Source organism: Alosa sapidissima, chromosome 4 (assembly GCF_018492685.1).
Source record: "Alosa sapidissima isolate fAloSap1 chromosome 4, fAloSap1.pri, whole genome shotgun sequence".
NCBI lineage: Eukaryota > Metazoa > Chordata > Actinopteri > Clupeiformes > Clupeidae > Alosa > Alosa sapidissima.
The window spans coordinates 13,879,084-13,903,183 of NC_055960.1; the positions used below are offsets into that span (position 1 = coordinate 13,879,084).

At 40.3% G+C, this 24,100-nt stretch overlaps 2 protein-coding genes across 2 annotated transcripts; both read left to right on the forward strand.

Moving 5' to 3' along the window:
- The first annotated feature begins 13,687 nt into the window (after positions 1-13,687).
- Positions 13,688-20,082, forward strand: sec61a1 (SEC61 translocon subunit alpha 1). Its single transcript, XM_042089392.1, has 12 exons — positions 13,688-13,836; positions 14,762-14,829; positions 14,940-15,005; positions 15,108-15,186; positions 15,479-15,610; positions 15,739-15,848; positions 16,112-16,265; positions 17,082-17,242; positions 17,736-17,933; positions 18,362-18,553; positions 18,675-18,751; positions 18,864-20,082. The coding sequence occupies exons 1-12, from the start codon at positions 13,830-13,832 to the stop codon at positions 19,048-19,050; spliced, it is 1,431 nt and encodes a 476-aa protein (XP_041945326.1). The 5' UTR covers positions 13,688-13,829; the 3' UTR covers positions 19,051-20,082.
- Positions 20,083-20,845: 763 nt separating this feature from the next.
- chchd4a (coiled-coil-helix-coiled-coil-helix domain containing 4a) lies at positions 20,846-23,442 on the forward strand. Its single transcript, XM_042089393.1, has 3 exons — positions 20,846-21,029; positions 21,814-21,912; positions 22,262-23,442. Exons 1-3 carry the CDS (start codon positions 21,008-21,010, stop codon positions 22,615-22,617), a joined length of 477 nt encoding a protein of 158 aa, XP_041945327.1. The 5' UTR covers positions 20,846-21,007; the 3' UTR covers positions 22,618-23,442.
- The last annotated feature ends 658 nt before the right edge of the window (positions 23,443-24,100 follow it).

Sequence of the window (24,100 nt, forward strand, 5' to 3'; positions counted from 1 at the left end):
TTTTGATCTGGTGCCCACTGTGGCATACTGATGATTATCTTTATAATTTTGCAGGGGCTCCCAGATTTAAGATAGTAGATTCCATGAAAGGCTTAATGCTGCTTGCATAAACTGTGTCATATTATCTAATTTTCAAAAGTTACACACACACTTATGTCCACAAACTTACTAAATCTGGTTACTTTCCTGCTTAAATGGGAAGCTGCCAACAGAAATTGTGTTCACTGTGTGCTGAGTGTGTTTCACTAATTCACGGATTGGGATAAATGCAGAGACCAAATTTCCCTCACGGGATCAAAAGAGTATATATACTTATACTTATACTTATAAATGCAGTGGTTATTTCATTTCAGTCTCATCAAGGATGGTGTGTGTGTGTGTGTGTGTGTGTGTGTGTGTGTGTGTGTGTTGGAAACAATACTTGGAATGGAATGGCTGTTGTGATCTGCAGCATGGAGCCACCGCATGCCTGCGTTTGAAGGTGTTTTTGTTTTGACAGAGGTTAAAAACTCCCCACGCACCCAGCGTCCACGGCCAACACAGCAACACAGGCCGTTACATAAGCGGAGGACGGCACGGTGACAGGCGGAGAAGAGAGACTTTAATCAAATCCGCGCCCCCTCAGTCCTCCACTCCAGAGAGGCAGATTATGCGGATGATGGTGGTGGGGTTTCAGAGGACTAAACCCCTGACCCCTGGGATGCTGGAGAGTACACAGCTGATAAAGCTTAAACATCCATTGATGGAAGTGTGTTTGTGTGTGTGTGTGTGTGTGTGTGTGTGTATGTGTGTGTGTTGTGGGGAGGCATTGAGTGGTTAGTGATTTTCACACTGGAGAGGAAACAAATAGTCAACATCTACTCTCAGTTAGAAATCCATATGTTTATTCATTTGATATAATGACAAGTGTATTAAAAATACTGATGCATTACACGCAACATTGGATGCAATAATCAAATTAAATTGATAAGAAAAGCAAAGTGGTTAGAAGCAGAAAGAGTCAGAGAGCTTGTTCTCCCATCTGGCGCTGTGTCACATATAGAACCAGGCAGAGACTAGCCAGGGGACATGAATGCCCCACAGAACTGACCGTTGAGAAAAGAAGAGGAGAAATTCAGGCCGAGAACAAATTAGAATCTTATATAACTGGCGCAATGACGTTTGTGGTATGGTACAGCTTAGGACTTATGAGGGCTATGGCCATCACTTGATCCATTGACTTCACTGTCAAGACATTTTAAGTAAATCCCCTAATTGAATTAAATTGAAAAACAACAGTGTCTTTCTTCTTTGGCTTGAATACTCAGTAGTTATCAGTGTGGACAATGCAATAATAAAATGTATGAATTGTTCTTATCTGATGCTTGGTGCATTGTTTGTAGTGTAAACATGTCTGGATCAAAGCCAGATGTTCTTGTTTAATATCCTAGTCCTGTTTTTGCAATCACGCAAACATGGATGCAAAAACAAAGCTGTTTCTGTTGTCCTACAACAATGTCCCAACAATGACATGAGCAGTGTTGGGAGTAACGAGTTACAAAAGTAATGTAATTACTGTAATATATTGCTTTTTGCTGTAATGCAGTAATTATATAATTAAATAAGGCATTACAAAAACTATTGGGTAATATTTTACTCGGTACAAACTTCAGTAACGCGCATTACAATGCATTTTAACCTGAAATTAAGTGGTGTTATGTTTTGATACATATTCGCAAACAACTGAGCAAATAGCAGAACGTATCTCCTGTTACTAGTTGAAGATGACTGTGGCTGGCTGCAACTGACTGGATGGACATAAGCCTACGCTCATTATTTTCAATTTATCAGAGACAACTAGGATATGAAGAACAGTTAAGTGCACTTTGTGTGTGAAACCGAAAGATCTCTATACCTTGCGAAATATCACAATTAATTTAATGACACATCTAGAGCGGTGCCACGCATCTTTTTGATTCTTGATAAAGCATAAATGCTCTTCATGTCAGCTTCGTGCTGTGAACTTGAATTAAAGAGAATGAAGGGATAGAAATGTAAAAAAGATGGGGACTTGGACTTTGTGACATGGACAGTGACTTCAGACTTGACTTGCGACTCCACTCAAAAGACTTCAGACTTGACTCGGACTCGAGCTTCGAGACTCCTGAACAAGCTGTATTTCATGCAATTATTGCTTCTTTAATCTAAATTTATTCATGTATTTCTATTTTATTTTACTGCTACATATACTTTGTGAAACGTATAACGAGCGACATGGCCCCTTTAATGTGCAATGTAACGCATGCGCTATGTGCACACACTCACAGATATAAATGCATTGACCATGGCGACAAGAAGTCCTCCCGGAGTTGTGCTTTTATCATTACTTTCGGTTACAAAAACTGCACAGAGGAAATAAGCGAACAGCTACATGCAAGGTGTGTGGCACCAGGATAAATGATGCTTATTCAACAACGTCTGATTTCATCAGCTGTTTCCAAAATTATTCCAAAAATAATTCCGTGGAAATGCATGGATTCCAGTTGCTGCTACTGGAAGAAACTGGAATCCATGCATTTCCACTGAATTATTTTTGGAATCTGATCCCTTATCATACCTGTTCATTCTTACTTGTCGCTCGACTTATCGTGACTAAATTCAAGATGGCTGCAAACGCTAAACTTCGTGAAGATACTGTCTGCATAAATAGTCTTGTAAGTAAACTACCAGTGCTTTTTCAAAGTTCTCAATGTCTCGTTTTAAATGTCAGGGCCCTCGGAAGTCTACCAATGAAGTGTGGAGATACATTTAGCCTCTTAAATGGTGTAAAACAGTGATTTATTTGCATGGCTAGCCCGATGCTTAAGTACCACCATTGAAAAAGCGGTAGCATCGGCTAACTAGCGCCAGCTTTTGGAGTGCAGGGGACAAGACGAGATGGGCTATGAGACATACGTTCACACTCGGTATCATGTTTCAACACACTTTAGGTCAATATCACACCGGAATTCTCCTTTAATATCCCAAACATTTAGCCTATTAAAACTATATAGTGTGATCAGAAGAATAATTCAAGAATTTACATTTACATTTAGTCATCTAGCTGATGCTTATCCAAAACGACTGACAGAGCTTTCAATTAACCACAATATAATCAACAGGCCAAAATCATAATTGTGTATCTGTGCCGAATTTCGTAATTCAAGTTCAGTGCAGAACTGAATAAGAAAATCATAAGGCTATGTATCTTGAAGTTCCAGTATGTGAGAAACTTGATATGCCTTAATATCTCCAACCTCAAGTATGCAGCTAATAAGGAAATATAATTGTTATTTAATTAAACAAGATGAACTTGTCCCCACTGTAGAATGCAGAAATGGATGCTACAAGGAAGAGAATTCAAACACACTCAACACCTTACCATCTATTGATGTCATTGTGGTTCATTGAGATATCTGACATGTGTTCTGTTAAAGATTGGCATGGAGACAATAGGACATGTTTGCCTTTGTCGGTGTCCTTATGTGAACTTGCACAGGTAAACTTGCTCATCTTTACTTGCGTACGACTTCACACCAGTGCTTCAGACCAGAGCTGATGCTTCAACAATAGCAGTCACTGAAAAGCTGTGAGTGTCTGTGAACACAGCTGTTCTCACATTAGCTGATTACGATAAAAAATAAACCATTGTTGCCTAATTACCAATTATTCATTACACCTATGTGTAGTATCTACTTTTTTTAGTGTTTTTTACATATAGTTTTGTAGTATTTCTTTGCAGTATTTACTCTTATGTATTCACATCTGAACAAACACACGCACACACATAAAACGAGCACAAAAACAGAATTAGAAGAATTACAATGTGCATGCAGCCTGAGACTGGCGATAAAACTGTTGTGTATCCCTCTTGCCCAGCAGCTCCCAAGCAGAGGATAGAGACTATTCTGAGAGACGAGTTTACGTAACCGACATGCTCATAACTTGCATTCTGTCCAATGAGGATGCAGGGGGAAAGGCAGTAGATGGGGTCTCTTTATGCCATGACTGGTAAACTACTCTGATCCGGCCTAATCCTGAATGTCCCAGTTAAAATGGACAGAAAGTTCACTGGTCTGTGTGTGTGTGTATATATATATTTATATATATTAATGTAATATTCATTACATTAACACACATGGACTCATGAGTTGGAAAAATGGATCAGCCCATTTGGTATAGCTGTGTAAGCATGGTATTTACTCAACAAAAGGGTTCTAAGGGTTGTCTAGGGCAAGGCTTTGACTAATAAAATAATAAAAAGATCTAGGTCTAGGCAAGGGAGATGTCTACATTTTATCAGATGCACCATGTCATAAAACATGACATGAATTGTATTAAAAAAGATGGGAAATCCATATTCTGCATGTGGACTGCATCATTGCCTGACCTAGCACTGCTTGCTGTTCTCCACAGACCTTTTCTGCACATGGAGACCACGATCACTGTGGAAGTCTGACTCACCACAACACTCTGCACCTAGCGAACCATAGTATTTTTAGCTCCCTCTTAAAAAAGGAAAGAAATGTCCCACTAATCTGGAGCGACGCAAATTAGCTACCCACCACCGTCACTCAACGTTCTGCTTGATAGATCAACTTCCCACACTCCTGAGGATTGGTGGGGATCACAGAGCTGTTCGTTCCAGTTGTGTGTGTGACTGTGTGTGTGTGCGTGTTTGTTCCCATGTGTCTGAAAATGTGATCAGAGAAACAGAGAACTAACACAGTGAGAAGGGAATGGTAGACCCCTATCTTTAGACTTTAATTAAGTGCTAACAATGATCTGCTTAGAAAATGGCTCCACAGAACATTAGAAATACAGTATAATCACCATATCCAATATTTTTTAATATAATGCAGTGTTCAGCTGCACCAAATCATACCTCACTGATTGCATCATTTAAAAATAAATGGATTTGCTGCGGCTGCTGGAAACACAAAGGATAGTTGACGCCTGAAATAATTACCATTCAGTTGCAGACACATCCCCCACCTTCTCTGTCATCATACTCGAACAAGTCACTGACACCTTGTGAGGAGCTCAAATGTTAACAACTTAGTGGACACAGCAGGAAAACTGTTGCTACCATGACTGTGATGTGACGTGTACAAGTGTGTGTCAGAACTTTGTGACTGTACACTGATACGTTGGACTGGACTTTGGATCAAGATCAACATTCCAGAGAAAAATGAAATATGATGTGGATACCTAAGTGATAAATCAGACATAATTAGAGAGAGAGAGAGAGGAAGAGAAAGAGACAGAGAAAGAGGGAGAGAGAGACTTGCACACAGATCATAGTTGATGATTAAAAGTGCTTGTGTAGATAGTGCAACTAAAATGTTTTGAGCTGCACACTGATTTGCAAGCAATACTGTTTGACCATCAATCTGTAAAGCCACACTTGCACCAAAGAAGATGTTATATTAAGGGAGTGATTCAACAGAAAAAGTAGGGCACAAAAAGAGTGTCATGGCATATGCATATAATATAAATATAACATATTTGATGCTAATGGAAAATGCTTGCACATTTGCAACACATGTACATAAACTTCCTATATATACACACACACTGATGCCTGAAAGACTAGATGACGTATGGCAATGGAACATGCCATAGATTCCTGCCTTGCTTAAGGCCATACCTGTTTTCTCTTCCGCATGAGTGCCACCGAAAGAGGCCAGCCTAGCCCAGTCTCTCCACTGCATGGTTACGCAAGCATCCTACATATCCATGGCCGTGCCATGGCGAGCCTAGGGGGTGGGCAGGCAGCAGTGTGTCAGCTCAGTGTGTGCGTATGAGAGCACCGAGCGCATCGGAGCCTCGAGGATGATCATCACTCCACTACTCCGGCTCCGACAGTGAGGGGGAGTTGTTGTAAGCGTAAGCCACAGCGTCTGGCCTTTGCTTTTGTTCAGTAAGACCTTGGTGGCTGGCCGGGCTCCTCTTCTTTCCAGAAGAAGTTTGGTTTTGTTTTTGTGTGTTGGTGTGATGTTTTTTGTATCCGTCCAAACAATGTTTCTTTTCGATTAGAGGGCAGTTTACAGATCAATGCACCCTTTCTGTGCAATGGCCAAACACTAAAACTCCCATCTAATGAAATCAAACCATTTTTTTTATCTCTTATGTAGACTCTAGCTATTTCAAAACGTCAGTCAGAGATGTAGTCAAGTTTATTTAAATAGTGCATTTCATACACAGGGGTCTTTCAGTAAACGTTTAGTCCATTGATACTAATAAGTAGGCCCAGTGTTTGATAACTGGACAGAGAAGAATGGACTGCAGGGAACTGACTAGTTGGGCGGATTGAGGGAATGCACAATAAAGAAGCTGGCATTTGCTTGTCTTCACCTCAGCGTTTGCTCACAGTCCACGGCTCGTTATGCAACACAGCTGAACAAATATCTCTTTATAAAAGAGCAGACCAGTGCTCATCCCCAATGATTCTGCTGTGTGTGTGTGTGTGTGTGTGTGTGTGTGTGTAAGTTTCACAAAAATTTAGATGTTTGGAATTTATTCTGTGTACCACTGACTTGGTTTTAACACCGGCATGTAGACTGATTGCATTTATCCATGCCTGAGTTGTTTTGAATGTAAGTGTGGGAGTATGGGTCAGTGGTTAAATATGTCACTTACTGCTAACACACACAACACAGTAGTGTTAGTCATTTAATCATTGCAATGGAGTTTGCTCAGGTATGTGTTTAATTAAATAATCAAAGTCTATGTTTACATATTGAATTTACATATTTTACGTATTCATCCACTCTTCAAAAACAATGAATGTAATGCAGCCTATGTAAAAAAGCATGCAAAACAGCCTGCCTAAGACAGAAGAAAAATTCATTAATATTCATAAAATCTGGTTTTATCAGAACGCGCTTGTATTTTCACAGCTGAAATATGTCTATAATAAGAAATACATGGAACCAGCAAACAGACAGTGATCCATGCTCATTTCCCAGCTCAGTGCTGACACCTGCTGATGGTTCAGTGCAACTACATGTTTAACAGTTTTTTTTTATTTTTTAATTACAACATAAAATACATCTGATGTCAGTGTTGCTGAAAAGATGACTAAATAAACGGACAAGTCAGTCAGAGATGTAGTCAAGTTTAAATCATGATTAAAGAACCTAATTAAATCATCATTGTTTTATAATCATAAATAGTGATATACACTACCGGTCAAAAATTTGGGGTCACTTAGAAATATCCATTCCACTCCATAGACAGAATACCAGTTGCATTGTTTTTTAATAATCAGGGCAGCAGTTTTCATATTACATTATGTGCTTACATAATTGCAAAAGGGTTCTTGACTGTTGTAGAAAGAAATGGCTGATCTTTAATGCAATATCTACATTGCCCATATCAGCAACCATTCATCCAATATTCTAAAGGCACATTCTGTATACCGGTAATCTGATATCATTTTTAAAGGCTAATAACATTAAAGAAGATCACATAAGAAAACATTGGAGATCCATTTTGCACCCTTTTGAACCCTGAATAACCCTTTTGGTGATTGTCCAAGAGATAAAATAGTCTATAGACTATAGCATATATGCCCATTGTGCATATTTCATTTAAAGTCACTTCTGCTTGAATGAATTGGCTCGACGTCAAACTGAAATCTTAAAACAATGCTACAGAACCTTGTTGATTTCCATACCAAAGAAACAAGTGGTGACTGCATACCCTCATCCGTCACACAATATTTACCAAAATCAAACCAAATAAACCAGCATCTGTATTCTGAGCCGGTGTAAGATGACCAAGATATGGTGAACCTGTCCCTGTATAACATTTTTGATCAGACCAGAGGTGTATTTGAAGTATGTGGTTTAGTGACTAACTTTGGTAAGATAATTGAGAGGAAGGGGTAAACCATCTTAGAAGAGCCCTAAGACTTATTCATTCTCGTAACCAAATAAGGACAAAAAGCTCCTATTCTTTTTTGAGGTTTACCACTTACTGTCAGCTCTATGAGTTATTAGAGAAACACTAGTGTGACCAGCTCCATAACCTTGTAATTCACATCATGGCTGTGTAAGATACATTTTCCTCCACATCAAATCTAAAGCAACATTGAAAACCGGCAATATATGCACAGGAGAAAAGTATTGTTTGTTTAAGGAATCTTAAATGTACCCTAGCTGGCTAAAAGTGAACGATCAAAGTGACACTAAAAACATGGATTACACTTAAAGTTGCTTATCCACACTCAAAATCCTGCTTCATAGTACAGGCCTCTGGACTGTGAGGCAGAAAACATGCCTATCACTTCCTCAGAGTCCAAATTATAGCCCTCCTACTAACAATAGTAAGAGTCTCTGGGCTGCAGGGTGCAGGAGGATTATTCTTTCAGACCCATCTTCAATATGGCATAAGGTTCCTTCCATTGTATTGGGTCATTCCAACTATCTTCAGTATCACTTTGTTGCAATCACTAAGGTGGTCTAGACAGAGATTTTGTATGCCTCTGATTTTGGCTGAGGCTGATGTTGCATAGGACCTGTACATGTTTACCATTGCTGTCTAGTTTTCTCAGTTATCTCTTTTTATTTCATGTAGGTCACAATCTTTGTATCACACTTCCTACAGTGTTACCCATCTCTGAAAAGTCTCCAAGAGTGTTTGTTCTCCCTCTCTACATTGTGTTGCTTTGATGATAAATGGAGTGACGCCCAGGGGTGTCACACAAGGAAACCAGGAACACAACGATAGAGATGCAGATGCTCAAGGCTTCTTTAATTACCACAATTAAAAAAGGCCAGAACGGGCAAACAATGCAAGGACACTGCGACGAAAAACAAAGACTTGGTTAGAGCTCACACAGCGTCTTCCAGAGAATATCACACGAAGACAACTGAAAGGACAGGGACTTAAATACAAACATAACGAGCATGGATACAGTTGAGTGCTAAAACTCAGGACCGGACTAGGCCTGCATTTGGAGCTGGAGCCCGGATTGGAGTAGATCCAGGGACGGGAGGCAGAACAGAGGAACGAGGTGTAGCCGCTGTGACACTGGGTGGACAGTTAAGTACATTTACTTGATTAACGGTACTGTACTTAAGTATTATTTTTGACTATACTCTACTTAAGAATGAATATTTTTGGAAACTTGTGACTTTTACTCTACACTACATTTGAAAGACAAATACTGTCAAATACTGTATTTATGACTCCACTATGACTGCACGAAACTTGGTGGGCATGTAGCCCCACATGGATGACACGGAACCACTGTTTTTCGTTTTGATCTGCACCCACCCGCCGCACTGGGCCCCCCGAAAGGAGGGTAGGCTGGACAGTTTTCTGTGAATATCTTGAGAACCGTAGTTTCGTGGAATTACGTTCATGGGGGGCCATACAATAAATTAATATTATGTGTACATTTAGTGATTGTACACCAATCGGCCTATAGATGGCCGGACACAGTTTTCTATAAATATCTTGAGAATCATAGGGCCTAGGATGACCAAATTATTTTTGTAAGTTGGTCTCCAGGGGCCATGTCAACACCTAGTTAAAAATGAAAAGGCAAAAACGGGGCATTGTAATCCAGGTATTTTTGCCTGACAGGTTCAAAACTGCACGAAATTTGTGGAGTAGGATCATTATGAAACCCTCTGAATGCATGCCAAGTTTGGTGGAATTCCGTTCGTGGGGTGCCATATCAGCTACACATATGCACACGCAAGCATTCACACACCCACGCACATAAACACACACACACACACACACAGTACACATGCATGCATGCACGCACGCACGCACATGCACACACACACACACAGGCATGCACACACTCACAAGTACGCACACACACAGGCACGTACACACATACATAAACACACACAAGCACACGCACGCACACATGCACACATAAAAACACACACACATGCAGGCAAGCAGGCACACACACACACACACAGATAAACACACACACACACACACACACCATTGCCCCCCCCGCACACACAAGCACACATACAGTATACACAAAAGTAGGGGATGAAGTAGGGGATAGAGTAAGAGATGGAGAGAAATTGACAAGCGTGATTTATTTTTGTGGAGAGAATGTGCAGTACTGGGTGGCGGTCATATTTTGTACCGCTCTGTGGTACATCTAGTAATGTATCACATTGTTATGTTTTGCGTTTTGCTTCCAAAGGTGCCTTCCCCCTGGCCATTCTCAGTGGTCTTTCTGATAAGCATTTTGCAAGGCTTTGAGTTTGCCTATACTGTATTTTTAAGTTGAACATGTTCAGCTGGTTTCAACTGTTGATTTGCACAGCCACTTTACCAAAGGACTACTATTCTGTTTTATCAGTTTTTTTATCCTGCCCTATAGTGTATGTTTGTTTGTTTATTTATTTATGTGTAATTTTATTCTGCTTCCTTGACTGACACAGTAATTTCGTTATACTGACTGTACTCTGTATAATGACATTACATTACATTACATTACGTTACATTACATTACATTTGGCTGACGCTTTTTTAGCCAAAGCGACTTACAACATGGTAAACAGTTTAAGTTTTAGAGCAATTCTCAACAATTTTAGGACAATTTAAAAACATTAGAGTGCAGTAAGAATAAGTGCATCAGTGAGTGCTGTTTTTAACAGTTACTTGTCAGTTTAAGACGGCTGGTGAGTGCTAGGATCAGTAAGACTTGTTGTAAGTGTTGCTATGAGAGGAGATGTTCTCTAAAGAGCTGGGTCTTCAGGAGTTTTTTGAAAATGGAGAAGGATGTCCCTGCCCTTGTAGGAACTGGCAGTGTGTTCCACCAACGAGGAACAACAGATGAGAAAATTTTGGATTGGCTTGAGCATACCGGTGGTAGAGCTAGACGTCGTTCGTCTGAGGAGCGCAGCGGTCTGGAGGTGGTGTATGTCTGTATGAGGGCATTCAAGTAGGTGGGAGCAGAACCGGAGACTACTTTGTAGGCAAGCGTTAGAGCCTTGAATTTGATGCGGGCCGCCAAATTCAAGGCTCTAACATTTTAATGACAATAAACTAACTAAACTGAACTGAACTGATGTAACAGAAAAAGATTGTTGTTTGGCTAACGTGCAGTCTGGCACAATGACAGCATTTGATTGTGCTTTTGGTGTTCTGTGAATGGTGGCAAATCGACAGCTGCATTCATGTTCAAGTACTTAAATTCATGTGGATCAGTCAGTCATTTCTACATGGATTTTCATGACGCCATAGCTATCCCATTTTAGTTTTTTGCTTAGGGTTTTACTGCAGGAACGAGTTGTGGTAGTTGTGCTTTTGCTTCAGCCCTGCTTTGAGGGAACAACACACCCACTTGCATTGTCTGGATTGCAGCATATGTTGCTCACTGTCATTCAGCAGGCCCTGAAGATCACAGCCATCCGATATTATTTTTTCAGTCCTGTCCTTTATTTACAAACCATTCTCTCTCTGAATATTTGAATGTAGTATAATATACTACATAATTGAATTTCAGACTGAGGAGCATTATTCTTACATTGTTGCATTATTTGCTCACACAGGTTTTCACAGAGTGATGAATACCTCCGCATCTTTACTTCTGAGAGACTCTGACTCTCTGGGATGCTCTCTTTATAACCAATCATGATGCCAGTTAAAATTACACAACTTTTCCAGCCTTCTGTTGACCACATCCCAACTTCTTTGAGATGTGTTGCTGGCATCAAATTCAACATGAGCCTATATTTTTCATGAAACAGCTATTGGTCAGTTTCAACACATGGAATGTAGTCTGTGTCCTTGTTGCAACTACATATGGATTTTTTTCTGTTTTTATTTACATTTACACAGAATCCAAACTTTTTTTGGAAGTGGGGTGGTTGGCTATGCTCAAGCTAACATGCTGGCAAGGAAATGCTACGTGTTCAGAGAATATAAGTCTCCTTCAAGCATGTTGTACTCCTCTGTCAGCTCCTCCCTTGTAGGCCAAGTTTAAAAAGCAAGTATGAAGAAGTGTCTGGATGTCTATAATGACTGTATGCAGATATTACACATGAATCACAGGTGCTGTAGTGCAACCAACTTGTTTGGTAATGCACGGGTCAGCATCTATCGGGTATTATTGATAAATCTGATGTAGGCCTATACATATTTGTCACCTGAATGACTCTCAGAACATATCGTCATGCTGCTAGCCTATCCAATCCTAGGTTTAGTGCTGTATGATACCAGTCACCTCTGTGGAAACACTGGTATAGGTTTAGTGTATTTTATAAGAAAAGGTATGTCATGTCTGTCTTTATGGGTTTCTGAATTGACCTTGAGTCTGTCAATAAAGATGATGATTTGACACAGAATGACCCTAAATTATAAGCCTGCTTGAACTTTATTAATTGAAGAACACATTTTTAATTTTCATATTCCTGATAAACGTTGTAGCCTAATAAGTCAGAAAGTTGCGGCTTCTAGGCCTATTTGGTCAAATGAAATGTTTTTTATAGGCTATTAAAGTTATAGGTAGAAATACATTTTTCATTGGTAGGCCATTCTATGACCCTGAAATCCTTAACATGGTTGAAACAAGATCTCAAATAGTCAAATAGACTATGTCAAATAGACCATCAAATACGGATGTTACTAAAAGAGATGTCTGAAGGGGAAACTTACTGAACCCGAAAGCGAAACAAACATGTCATCATCAGATACTTTAGATTTCACCAAAGATAGTTTGTCCAGGTTTTGTCTCTGATTTCACTTCAATGCAGATTTTTTTTTTTACGACGAACATCGAAAAATATTACATCCGGGTGAAAGTGGGATGGGATGTGCCACAAACAGGAAATGGCGTTGTATTTCCAGCAGAATTTCCAGTGTATCAGCCACTCACGCTTTATTTTCTGTAAACTGTAACGCTGTTGAGTGAGGCCTACAGAAGAGGGTAGCAGAAAGTACAAACTCAGTCGAATACGGAATTAGTCAAAATATGTAGACCTGGTGTCAGAAGTTCCCATCTTGAAATGCAGCAGCATATCCTACAGTTTAGCAGCTTGATGGGATGATGATAAGGCTAGCTCACTTAAAAAGTTATATCAAGACAAATATAGGCTTTACTAGGCAGAGACTGGTGCTCCTAATGACATAAGTGTTATACTGTCTGCTCCTACCTAAACAACTTGAAAGTTGAAATGATATGCCTAAATGTTTTCATCTATTGCATATCAAACCAGGGATATTGCGGAATGTGGATAAATCAAGGCGTCGATCTAAAATAAACCTAGGCTAAGTGGTTAAATGCCCAAAGTGATAGATGGGTAGACCTAACTAACCTTAAATTGACATATAAAACCAACAAGGTTTTCTGCTTTGTTTTGGTTGGTCACTAGACCAGCATAATGCCTGAATTCACACTTCTGGTTAAAACAATAGCGTTAGTTTCATAAACTGAACATGACTAACGATAACTATGACTTTTTTCTTTTCGTTTTCCTCCCATATAGGCTATGTCTATTATATGTATCATAATTAAGACATTTTATCAAATCATGCAATCGAAGCATTTTAGAACCAAACACTAGGCATGCGTAAGACTATTCAGTAAAATACAATAAACAAGCAACATACAACACGCCCTTCCATTGGTTTTGTAATCATCTGCAGCCAAGGTACAAGAAAAAACACCCACCAGCACTGACGTGTATTAGCGAAGGCTTCAATGATGACGTGTCTCTAGTGCTCTCTTTTCGGTGAGTAGTGGCAGGCCGGTGGCAGTCGATCTGTGCTGATCCACCTCACAAGGACTGTAAAACAACGGGATCTGGGCAACGAACACCATGGCTAGTAAGTGTACATCTGATTTGTGTCTTTCAATAATGTATTTTGTTTCTGGTTGATTATCTCACAGATTGTAAAGCTAATTAAAGCTGTTTATGAATCGTTCCATATCTTTGTCCGTTGTCCCTTCAAACTAGCTAGCTAGCGGCAACGATACTCTTCCTTTCAACGAAGGTTGATCCAGCTAGTTTAAGGAAAAGAATAATCGGTAATAGGTCTAATCTGAAACGAGTTGAATGAGGATTGTGCATTTTGTCATCCATTTCCAGTTATAATTCTGAAATTGTTCATTTCAAAACCAGTCAAAAGGAAACGTCAGCTAGTGGCTTTTAGTGCTTGCTAGCTTTTTTTTTAGCGTTAGCCTGAGAAGCGGCAGTTTCTAACAACCTGTACAGCTAGTAGCCTACAGTTGATATGTGTGAAATCTTTACTGGAAATGAACTTGTCTAATATTAATAGACCTATTTATTTGTGTATGGTGTAAATGTTGTTTGGCCTTGTGAGAGTAGAGCTGAATAACCAACTTTTGTTCATTCAGACATTTAAACAATTCGCATGCTAGCTAACGTAATGACTAATTATGACGGCTAGTTAGCTATCAATTGCCCTCGCCCAGTTGCCAAGTAGTGTTTAGCCACGTCAAATACTTTTTGGGCTGTTTGGCAGGGTTGCTTTTAGTCACAACTGTTAATATGCACGCTGAAATATTTTCATGGAACTAGTTTGGGTAACTAGTGTGCGTTTCTTCTGGAGTTAAATGATGACGTTGCAGTACAAAACCTGGGGGCAAGTTCGAACAGTCTGAAGTGCTATTCTCCCTAAAGCCACGTCTACTTCAGTTAAATCTCAGTCAGTGCTAATGTTAGCCAATAGGTGTAGCTCACTGAGATGTCTTATAAGTAACGTAAAACATGTCTTATCTTCCTTACAGTTAAATTTCTGGAGGTAATAAAACCGTTTTGTGCGGTTCTGCCCGAGATCCAAAAACCAGAACGAAAGGTAAATGTTTTCGCCCATCTTATCCTCTTTGTGTTGTTTATTTATTTATTTACTTTTATGTACGGTTCTTGGGGACTCAGTTAATTACTGTTTCTTTCAATCTCTTACAGATTCAGTTTAGAGAGAAGGTACTATGGACTGCAATTACACTTTTCATTTTCCTGGTGTGCTGTCAGGTAAGCTATTCATTTTTTTGATGTTGGTGACAGTAAATAAAGGAGTCTGTACAAAAAGTTTTGACATTGAATGTGTCTGACTTAATCCTTTGGTTTTTTCAGATTCCTCTCTTTGGCATCATGTCATCCGACTCTGCCGATCCTTTCTACTGGATGAGAGTAATTCTGGCTTCCAACAGAGGTGTGTATAAGTTGTTGTATGCAGCTGAAATCAAGTCTGTTGGACTCTAGAGCTTAATTTGATTCTATTCTATTATAGTCTAAATCATGACCTCATCAGCCTACTCACTTGCGTTGTTTTTAATCTTGTAAGGCACAATGATTTAGACTCTATTATAGTCTAAATCATGACCTCATCAGCCTACTCACTTGCGTTGTTTTTAATCTTGTAAGGCACAATGATTTAGACTCTATTATAGTCTAAATCATGACCTCATCAGCCTACTCACTTGCGTTGTTTTTAATCTTGTAAGGCACACTGATGGAGCTGGGTATCTCGCCCATTGTCACCTCTGGGCTCATCATGCAGCTGCTGGCTGGTGCTAAGATCATTGAGGTTGGAGACACCCCCAAGGACAGGGCGCTCTTTAATGGCGCTCAGAAACGTAAGTCACCAACTCATCATGGCCTAAATTGCAATTCCAGCACTTGATGATCTTCAGCTAAGATTGTAGGATAAGTGTTCGCAGTGTTCGTCAGTACACGTCACCAATGCTGTGTTGCTGTCCCACAGTGTTCGGTATGATCATCACCATTGGCCAGGCTATCGTGTATGTAATGACTGGGATGTATGGAGACCCCTCTGAGATGGGCGCTGGCATCTGCTTGCTGATCATCATCCAGGTAGGTCCTGTCCTGTAACTCCTGCAGAGCTGTCAGTCTCAAGCCAATTACTGCCCCCTCCCCCCTATGCTTGACATGGATCTCTTATCAAGGGGTATTAGCAAATAAAGGCTGAAATAGATTGATCTTATCCCAGTGATTGGGACAAATCACTAATCATCCTTGTTAGTAGTAAAGGTTGAAACATACAGTGGAGAGTTGAGGAGTTGCTTTGTTTGATTGCATTTGCTAATTCAGGGTGTGTTATCTTTCTCGTCCTGTAGCTGTTTGTGGCAGGACTCATTGTTCTTCTGCTGGACGAGCTGCTGCAGAAGGGCTATGGACTTGGCTCTGGTATCTCTCTCTTCATCGCCACCAACATCTGCGAGACCATCGTTTGGAAAGCCTTCAGCCCCACCACCGTCAATACCGGCAGAGGTAAAGAGTGTTTTCATGCACACCATTGGAAAAGATATAGGCATTATATATAAATACAGTGTTTCCCACATAATTGAACTCTATTTGTGGTGGTAAGTTCGCAGAATTGACTTGAATGAAACAGTTTTAAACACATTAGCGCAGCGTGGTTATGATGGTAACCAGATTTTCAGCACAATTTAGTAGAACCTGTAAAAATCATTGTGTGGTGGTCAATGTTGTGGTGGGCCGCCACAAATAAGTCAATGTATGGGAAACGCTGAAATATGTATGTTTGTGTGTGTATTTATATTTATGTGTGCATTTGGTGTAAGAATCCTTTCAAAACCAGTAAGCTTGCTTACCAAAATGCCTTTTTACACCAATTATGGTCATGCAATGGGTGTCCTTTTTACATAAATGGGTCAGTGCGTAGTAGATGCGGTATTGTTGCCTTCATCTGCTTGAGAACATCTGTGAAAGTGATTATAAATAGTTATTATTGTTGACTATAAATAGTTCAAAAAGATACATTGTTTGCTGTAAGTAACAACAGCAAGTGATGCAAGTCTAAAGAAATGAAAAGGTCTTCATTTAAGAAGGATTTTCTTTTTGTAACGCATTACCTTATACAGCGCCTGTTTTTGGTCGAGAATTTTGTTAACATCAGTTTGCCTTTGAACCATTTCTTAACTCTTTCACAGTGAAGATAAGAAGAGTTAATGAGTTATTGCTGATAAAGCACATGTTCACAACCTTCTCTGATTAAAGCAATCACTTTTTGTCAAAATGATGTACAACTGCCCCCACAATTAATTTGCCTTTTATTTCTCTTAGGAACTGAGTTCGAGGGAGCCATCATTGCCCTGTTCCATCTTTTGGCTACGCGTAATGACAAAGTGCGTGCACTCAGAGAAGCCTTCTACCGCCAGAACCTGCCCAACCTCATGAACCTCATCGCCACCGTTTTCGTGTTTGCTGTGGTGATATACTTCCAGGTCAGTGGATAACTGCTCATTGGATTATGCTCTCACACTGTCTGGCTTTAGGAAGAGTTGGTCATCGGCAGGATTGGTTGTCTCTGCTCTGTGATGTGGACCAAGAGCGTTGAGCTTTCAATGAGTCATCCAAATGTCTGTGGTATCCAGGATATCAAACATATATAATTTTAGCTCATAGCTCACACCTGTGACTTAAAGGAACACGCCAACATTTTGGAAAATGAGTTTATCTGCCGTCTACGCCAGAGTTAGATAATAGGATACATACCCTTCTCCTCTCTGTGCATACAATAACCCAGTCTGACTCCCCCCATTGTTAGCCTAGTTTAGCATAATTCACTGGAATCAAAAAGTAACATTCACGTATTATACTTAACATGCAGGTCCCGCATGATGCAAAATACTGTCCCTAACCAGATGACTGGCATGTTGCCTGTCCGTACTGTGGGTTGAGATTGCAAGGCTAAACCCATTTTTATTTCCTCTTCAGGGCTTCAGAGTCGATCTGCCCATCAAGTCTGCCCGCTATCGTGGCCAGTACAACACCTATCCCATCAAGCTTTTCTACACCTCCAACATTCCCATCATCCTGCAGTCTGCCCTTGTGTCCAACCTCTATGTCATCTCTCAGATGCTCTCTACCCGCTTCAGTGGAAACTTCCTGGTTAACTTGCTTGGAACGTGGTCTGTAAGTAACAAGTCCCAACATATTTCTGTTATAACTTGATCAGTTGTTAAGTCAGGAAAAGGAACAGGAATGAAGATGGCACTGTTGCTGAATCATTTTAAGAAATGGAATTGCAAACCATTATGGCCTAGTGGGGGGAAAAAAAAGTATAGGATACATCTGAAGAGCTAAATTGGCTCTCCTCAAACCAGACCTCTCAGGGTGTCTGGAGGAAATGACTCATGTTTTACGTGTCAGTTTGGCAGCAATTCAAGATATTTTCTTGTGGAATTCATTAGTAATCTGACTAGCTTGTGAATTTAGTTCAAGTCTACAGACTGAGAGACTTGATCACAACATTGTCATGTGCCTTAATGTGGCTGGCCTTAGGCTATGTCATGCATTTTGCAGCAAGTCCTTATTTTCCCTTTTTCCTTTTCTCCCAACAGGACACCTCTAGCGGAGGCCCTGCACGAGCCTATCCAGTTGGTGGTCTGTGCTACTACCTTTCTCCGCCAGAGTCATTTGGCTCTGTTCTGGATGACCCTGTCCATGCGGTTATCTACATCGTCTTCATGCTGGGATCCTGTGCCTTCTTCTCTAAGACCTGGATTGAGGTTTCTGGATCATCTGCTAAAGATGTAAGTCATACTTAATGGTATAATATGGACGATTCTTGGTGTCTTGTTATTTCAGATCTCATTATTAAAACTTTAAAAGGCAGCGTCATAAAGTCTATTGTTTTTGTTTGGTTTCAAACAGGTGGCTAAACAGTTGAAGGAGCAGCAGATGGTGATGAGGGGACATAGAGAGACATCCATGGTCCACGAGCTCAACAGGTAAGTGTGTGCATGTTCTGAGGAACCACAAAATATTCCTGAACAAACTGCACCTTTTATTTTGAACATAATTTCTTGATGGCTGCTAACTGTGCGCAACACTCTCTTACAGGTACATCCCCACAGCTGCTGCATTTGGTGGCCTCTGTATTGGCGGGCTCTCAGTTATGGCTGACTTCCTTGGAGCAATTGGTTCTGGAACTGGAATTTTATTGGCTGTCACCATCATCTACCAGTACTTCGAGATCTTTGTCAAGGAACAGAGTGAAGTTGGCAGCATGGGAGCGTTGCTATTCTAAAGAAATCCTTCTGCCATTACACCAGACAGACACAACCTCCATTCTCTCAAGTTATTTTTTTTGTAATGTTATTATTTTTCATGCACAATCAATGTTTTTTGCTTCTTTGGATGCATCCATTTTGGCATCTATATTTTTTTGTTCCCAGTAGCCCTAAGGGCTCATGTGCGGACTGAACCTCTCTGGGAATGAGTGACTGCATGTCATCCCAGTATTCAGAATGGGCAGTGGGCCCGTTCAACTGTTTGTCAGAACACAGATCCTCCACCTCTCACTCTGTCTAGCCAGCGTTCCACCTGCTGGGCTTTTAAGTCTGATTTAATGATTTAAAAGCTCATATGGTAGAATATTTGGTTCAAATCCTGTGGGGTGAAAAAAAAAATAGTGTAACTCACTTGAAGTAGGACTACATGGATTATGTAAAACCAACATGTCATATCAGTGTATATGCTTGTATGATCAGCTAACAATGTCCAACCTAAGGAACCCTTAGTTATTCCACTGTAAATAAAGAAAATCTTTTCGAGAGGATGCTGGAGGGTTTTTGTTCTCACACCTGTCTGTGTGGTACTGGCTTGTGTATAGCTGACTGCTCTGTATTTGCTGGGAAGAGACTGACATGTCCATGGTATCATATTTCACCCTTAGTTTTGTATGGGGCAGGGGGTCTCTGAGCCATGTTGTAGGGTCAGTTGTAAAGAAAGCTAGCATATTGTGGGCTAGGTGTATACTGTCCCTGTGCTGGATTAGAGATCCTGGGTCAGCTGTAAGTTTCAGTTCAGTTTCTTGATTTTTTTTTAATTTTATTTAGCGTTCCACGCTAGTCTTAGCAAGGGCACAGGCACTGCCCTTTCACATGGTCCAGGTAAAGGGAAGTGTTTGTCTGCGTCATGGTCTTCTCCCAGACTGAACTGCTGCAGAAACTGCCTGATTGGGGTGGATATGGGTGGGCTTGTTTGGGGAGAAAAGAGGATATACCTGATTTTTACGTTCTGTTTTGAACATTGTATTAAAGAAGAAATTTTTTGCCAACTCTTTGAAAACTCGACTTTTTTTGTAGGCTACATAGGAGTCTGGAAAAATGTCCTATGATATTCTGAACAAATGCATCCGTTTCAACGGTTAATAAATCCTTATTAAAAACGTTTTCATGTAAGATGTCTAAAGCTATTGAATACATTTGTTTATTCTAGTGTCACAGTCACATGTCAGCAAGGGGTACATGAAGAAGGGATAATCCGTTCAGAATAATCGTCTCCTAACTAGCACCATTAAAAGATCTAGGACTGTTTCAAACTTTTTCAGACCAAGGACCACTTAACCAATAAATAAAAAAAACCTCACGCATCACCTATATTACATCATAGGCCTACTCACTGAACCACCTTGCTTATTATGTCAGAGGATTCCTATGCTTAACTGACGTAGCTTACATAGGCAGTGTTGCAGAACTGTTTGGATTTACATACAAGTTGGTTCAATATTGCAGACAACTCATATCTGCTCGCGGACCCCGGGAGACACTGAGAGACTGAGAAATATTGTTCTAGCATGTGATGTAAAAGTGGCTTGGTAAGTCAAGTATCTATCGTTTCATCATGAAGAGGCCCGTACGGACGTATTTTGTCAACAGAGACAATACAAGTCTCTGAAAAATATAGATTGCCGCAGGCTGTAATATTGCTGAATGCGGATTAATATCTCTGCTGATTAATATATCTATAATTCTCTGCTATCACCCACTTTTCAGCTGGCATTGCACTGGACATAAAACGCTTTGGGTCCTAGCAGAGAATGTCTAGGTCCTAATACGTCAGGGTGCAAAGTTCATGCGGTGAGAGGTAAAGTGGGTAAAGCGTGTAAGACAGTAATTTTAACCGGTTTCGTAAAGTGCGAAATAAGACTGGAGACTGGAGCCGTTGTCGCAAAAAACAGTCCCCCGTAACCACCAACAGAAATGTCATATTGCAGGCAAGAGGGTGAGTTCATCGTACATTATCGACCTACTTTTCATTCATTTATGATCACCAATGTCATTGAAAGTGCTAGCTAGCAGACGTTAACTAACCATTAGCCCTCAAGATGGTTAATGTTGGCTAGCTTACCGTGATAGCTACACAATTTCCCTCGAGTCTAACATCTCACATTATAGAGCATTAGTCCTATCTATAATACTGTGCTACCTGTGAAATAAGTGTCGACGTTTTGTGGTCTTCAAGAACAAGCTTAACGTTAGCGGAATTTTTTGCACTTGTTAGCCAAACCGCTGAATGGAGCCCTGCTAGCCCTGCTAGTTTATTAGCACGTTTTGTAACGGTACCGAGTCACTCTGACAGTTTCGTTTGTACATCTCGAAAATACATCTTTGATTAGGAGCGTTATTGGTGTTATTTTTTTTTTTTTTTCATTATTAAATACCATGTCATTTTATTACGTCTGCTGAATCATCGACATTTTCATTGCTGGTCAGCCTGTCATGATGGAGTGCTCACAGTTTAGAAAGCAACTGCTCTTGGTGTTGGTATTCCTTGCTGACAAGACGATGATTTAACGTAACTCAATATTGTACGCCCGGTTTGGCTTACTTTTCTTATTTCCTTTAACAAGTGAAGGTTGAGGCTGTTGTCTTGCCTGTCTGCCCGTCATGGAATGATTCTGCAGGCTTGGTTTATACTCCGCATGGCTTATACTTGACCTCATCTAAAACACGTAATAACCATGGGATTCTCAAATATTTTTTTGACAACACTACTGATGTCTCAGGCAAAGACAAAATCATCTTCGTGACTAAGGAGGACCATGAAGCCCCCAGCAATGCCGAGCTAGTAGCAGATGACCCCAATGACCCTTACGAAGATCACGGTGAGTGTAGTCACGCTTTGCTCAGAAGATGCACGATGGCTGTATTCAACTATATAAAACTGTCTTATACATTAGATAGGTGTGTCTTCACGTAGCTTATTTTCCCCTCAGATGACAAGACCTTTTAAAAGTAGATGTCAATGTCTGGGGAATTTTGAAGGTTTTTATGAGCATATTGCTAATGGATTCAGGAAGATAATTGAGGAGAGAAAGAGATGGTCATTGTATGTTTAGTAGATTAAAGCAAGAGTCTCATGGTTGTGTAAACAATTACACTCCTGATTTGTGGTTAACAGGGAGTTTTCAGCTACAGTGCTTTAATTTATTTCCTGGTATATCCTTTTCTCAGGCCTGATCCTACCAAATGGGGACATCAACTGGAACTGCCCTTGCCTGGGTGGTATGGCCAGTGGACCCTGTGGTCAGCAGTTCAAAGAAGCCTTCTCTTGTTTCCACTACAGCAAAGAGGAGGTGAAGGGCTCGGAGTGTGTGGAGAACTTCCGCAACATGCAAGAGTGCATGCAGAGGTACCCAGAGCTGTACCCTCAAGATGATGACAATGAACCGTCCAAAGAGACAGATGATGCTGCTGCCCCGACAGCGACAGATGAAACTGCCCCCACCAATGAAAAAGACTCTGGCCCAGCAGAATCCTCACCCACTTCGGAAGAACCAACACCCACAGCCAGCCCGCCCAAAAGTTAACGCTGTATGCTCTAAAACTGTGCTGAGCCTGACCAGTGTGAATCAGTGTGTACGAGACAAAGGCTGTGTGTTGCTGGGCAGAAGAAGGAATCACACCGGAACCCTTGTGGAGGACAATCCCGACAAGAGTGCTGGAACTCACTGGTTGGCGTGCTGGACACATAAAGACTCATAGACATGGGTTGAATTTTCTGTTTTCCCTCCACTGAGGTTATCAATTAGGGTCCAGAAATCAAATATATGGGCGAAATAAAGAAATTCTTTTACAGCATATGGTAAGGTTGATGTGCACTTAAAGCTTCTAGAAATGTCCCAAATCACATAAAGTTATTGTGAGTATTTATGAGGGGTAGGTCATTGCTTAAATGATGCTTATGCAAAAGGCTGTCAGTGCTCATGTTAGTGCTAATACTGATTGAGTGGTGCTCTGTAGCCTCACAGGTCACTGTGTGTCTGTCTCTTACTGTTACTCTTGATTGTGCAAGTCATCATGTTTCTTTCAGTGTTTGAAGAATTATTGTCTGTCTTCTGATATACTGATATTGAGATCTTTCATTACATATTTTCTTACTGACAAAATCACAAGAGTACGTGTTCAGTTTACAGTGACACATACTGAGCAGATGGATGGCAACACGATTCTCTAGCCAGAAACACTGAAGGTCGTCACACTAACTCTTGAACAGAATCATCATAAGTGCTGCTGCAGCTGACAGAGACTTTTCCACAGTTTTTTGCCTGTGCTCACTTCTTTCAAGCAAAGCCTTAATGAAGTGTCCCCCCTTACCCTTGAAATAATTTCAAATTAAACAAACATAAACTATGGTCTCATGTGTTCTCTAACATTTTGTGTACCCACGTGTGCATATAAAACATTTCTTTTTTTTTTTGTTGATTAAATTGTACTAGCTGTCATGTTTTTAAAGGCTGGAGCTTATGAAAAATATGGCTTGTTTAAAAAATGCAGCTGGAGGCAGAAGCAGATTGATACAAAGGTATCTGGCTTGCAGACACATTATAGATGTATTATATAATTATACATTATACTATAATAGCCCATATAGCCTGGGGACACCCAGACTTTCACAATTGTCCAATTGGGAGTGGGTCTGGAAAAGGTTCATTGACTTATGACTTCCAGCAGGTGCGTAACTAGCAGTGAAATTAAACTTAAATTGGTGCATTAAACTCTTACCAAATTTAATGCACCAATTTAAGTTTAGCAATGTGTAAACTTAAAAGTGTAGCAATATTGTAAACAAAGGTTTTAAATGCAGTTGTTTACTCAATTCTAAAACAAATATCATCTATGCAGGATTAGTGATTGTATTTGCGTGCCTGTGTTTTAGGGACATTGGAAATGGGTTTCAATGGCCTCTTAGCCAGACTGACCTGCAGAGCAAATCCCAAATTTGCCGAAAGGTCGTATGGGTATTCCCAGGCTATAACCCATATAGTGCAAGCACTTTTTAACCCTTAAGGT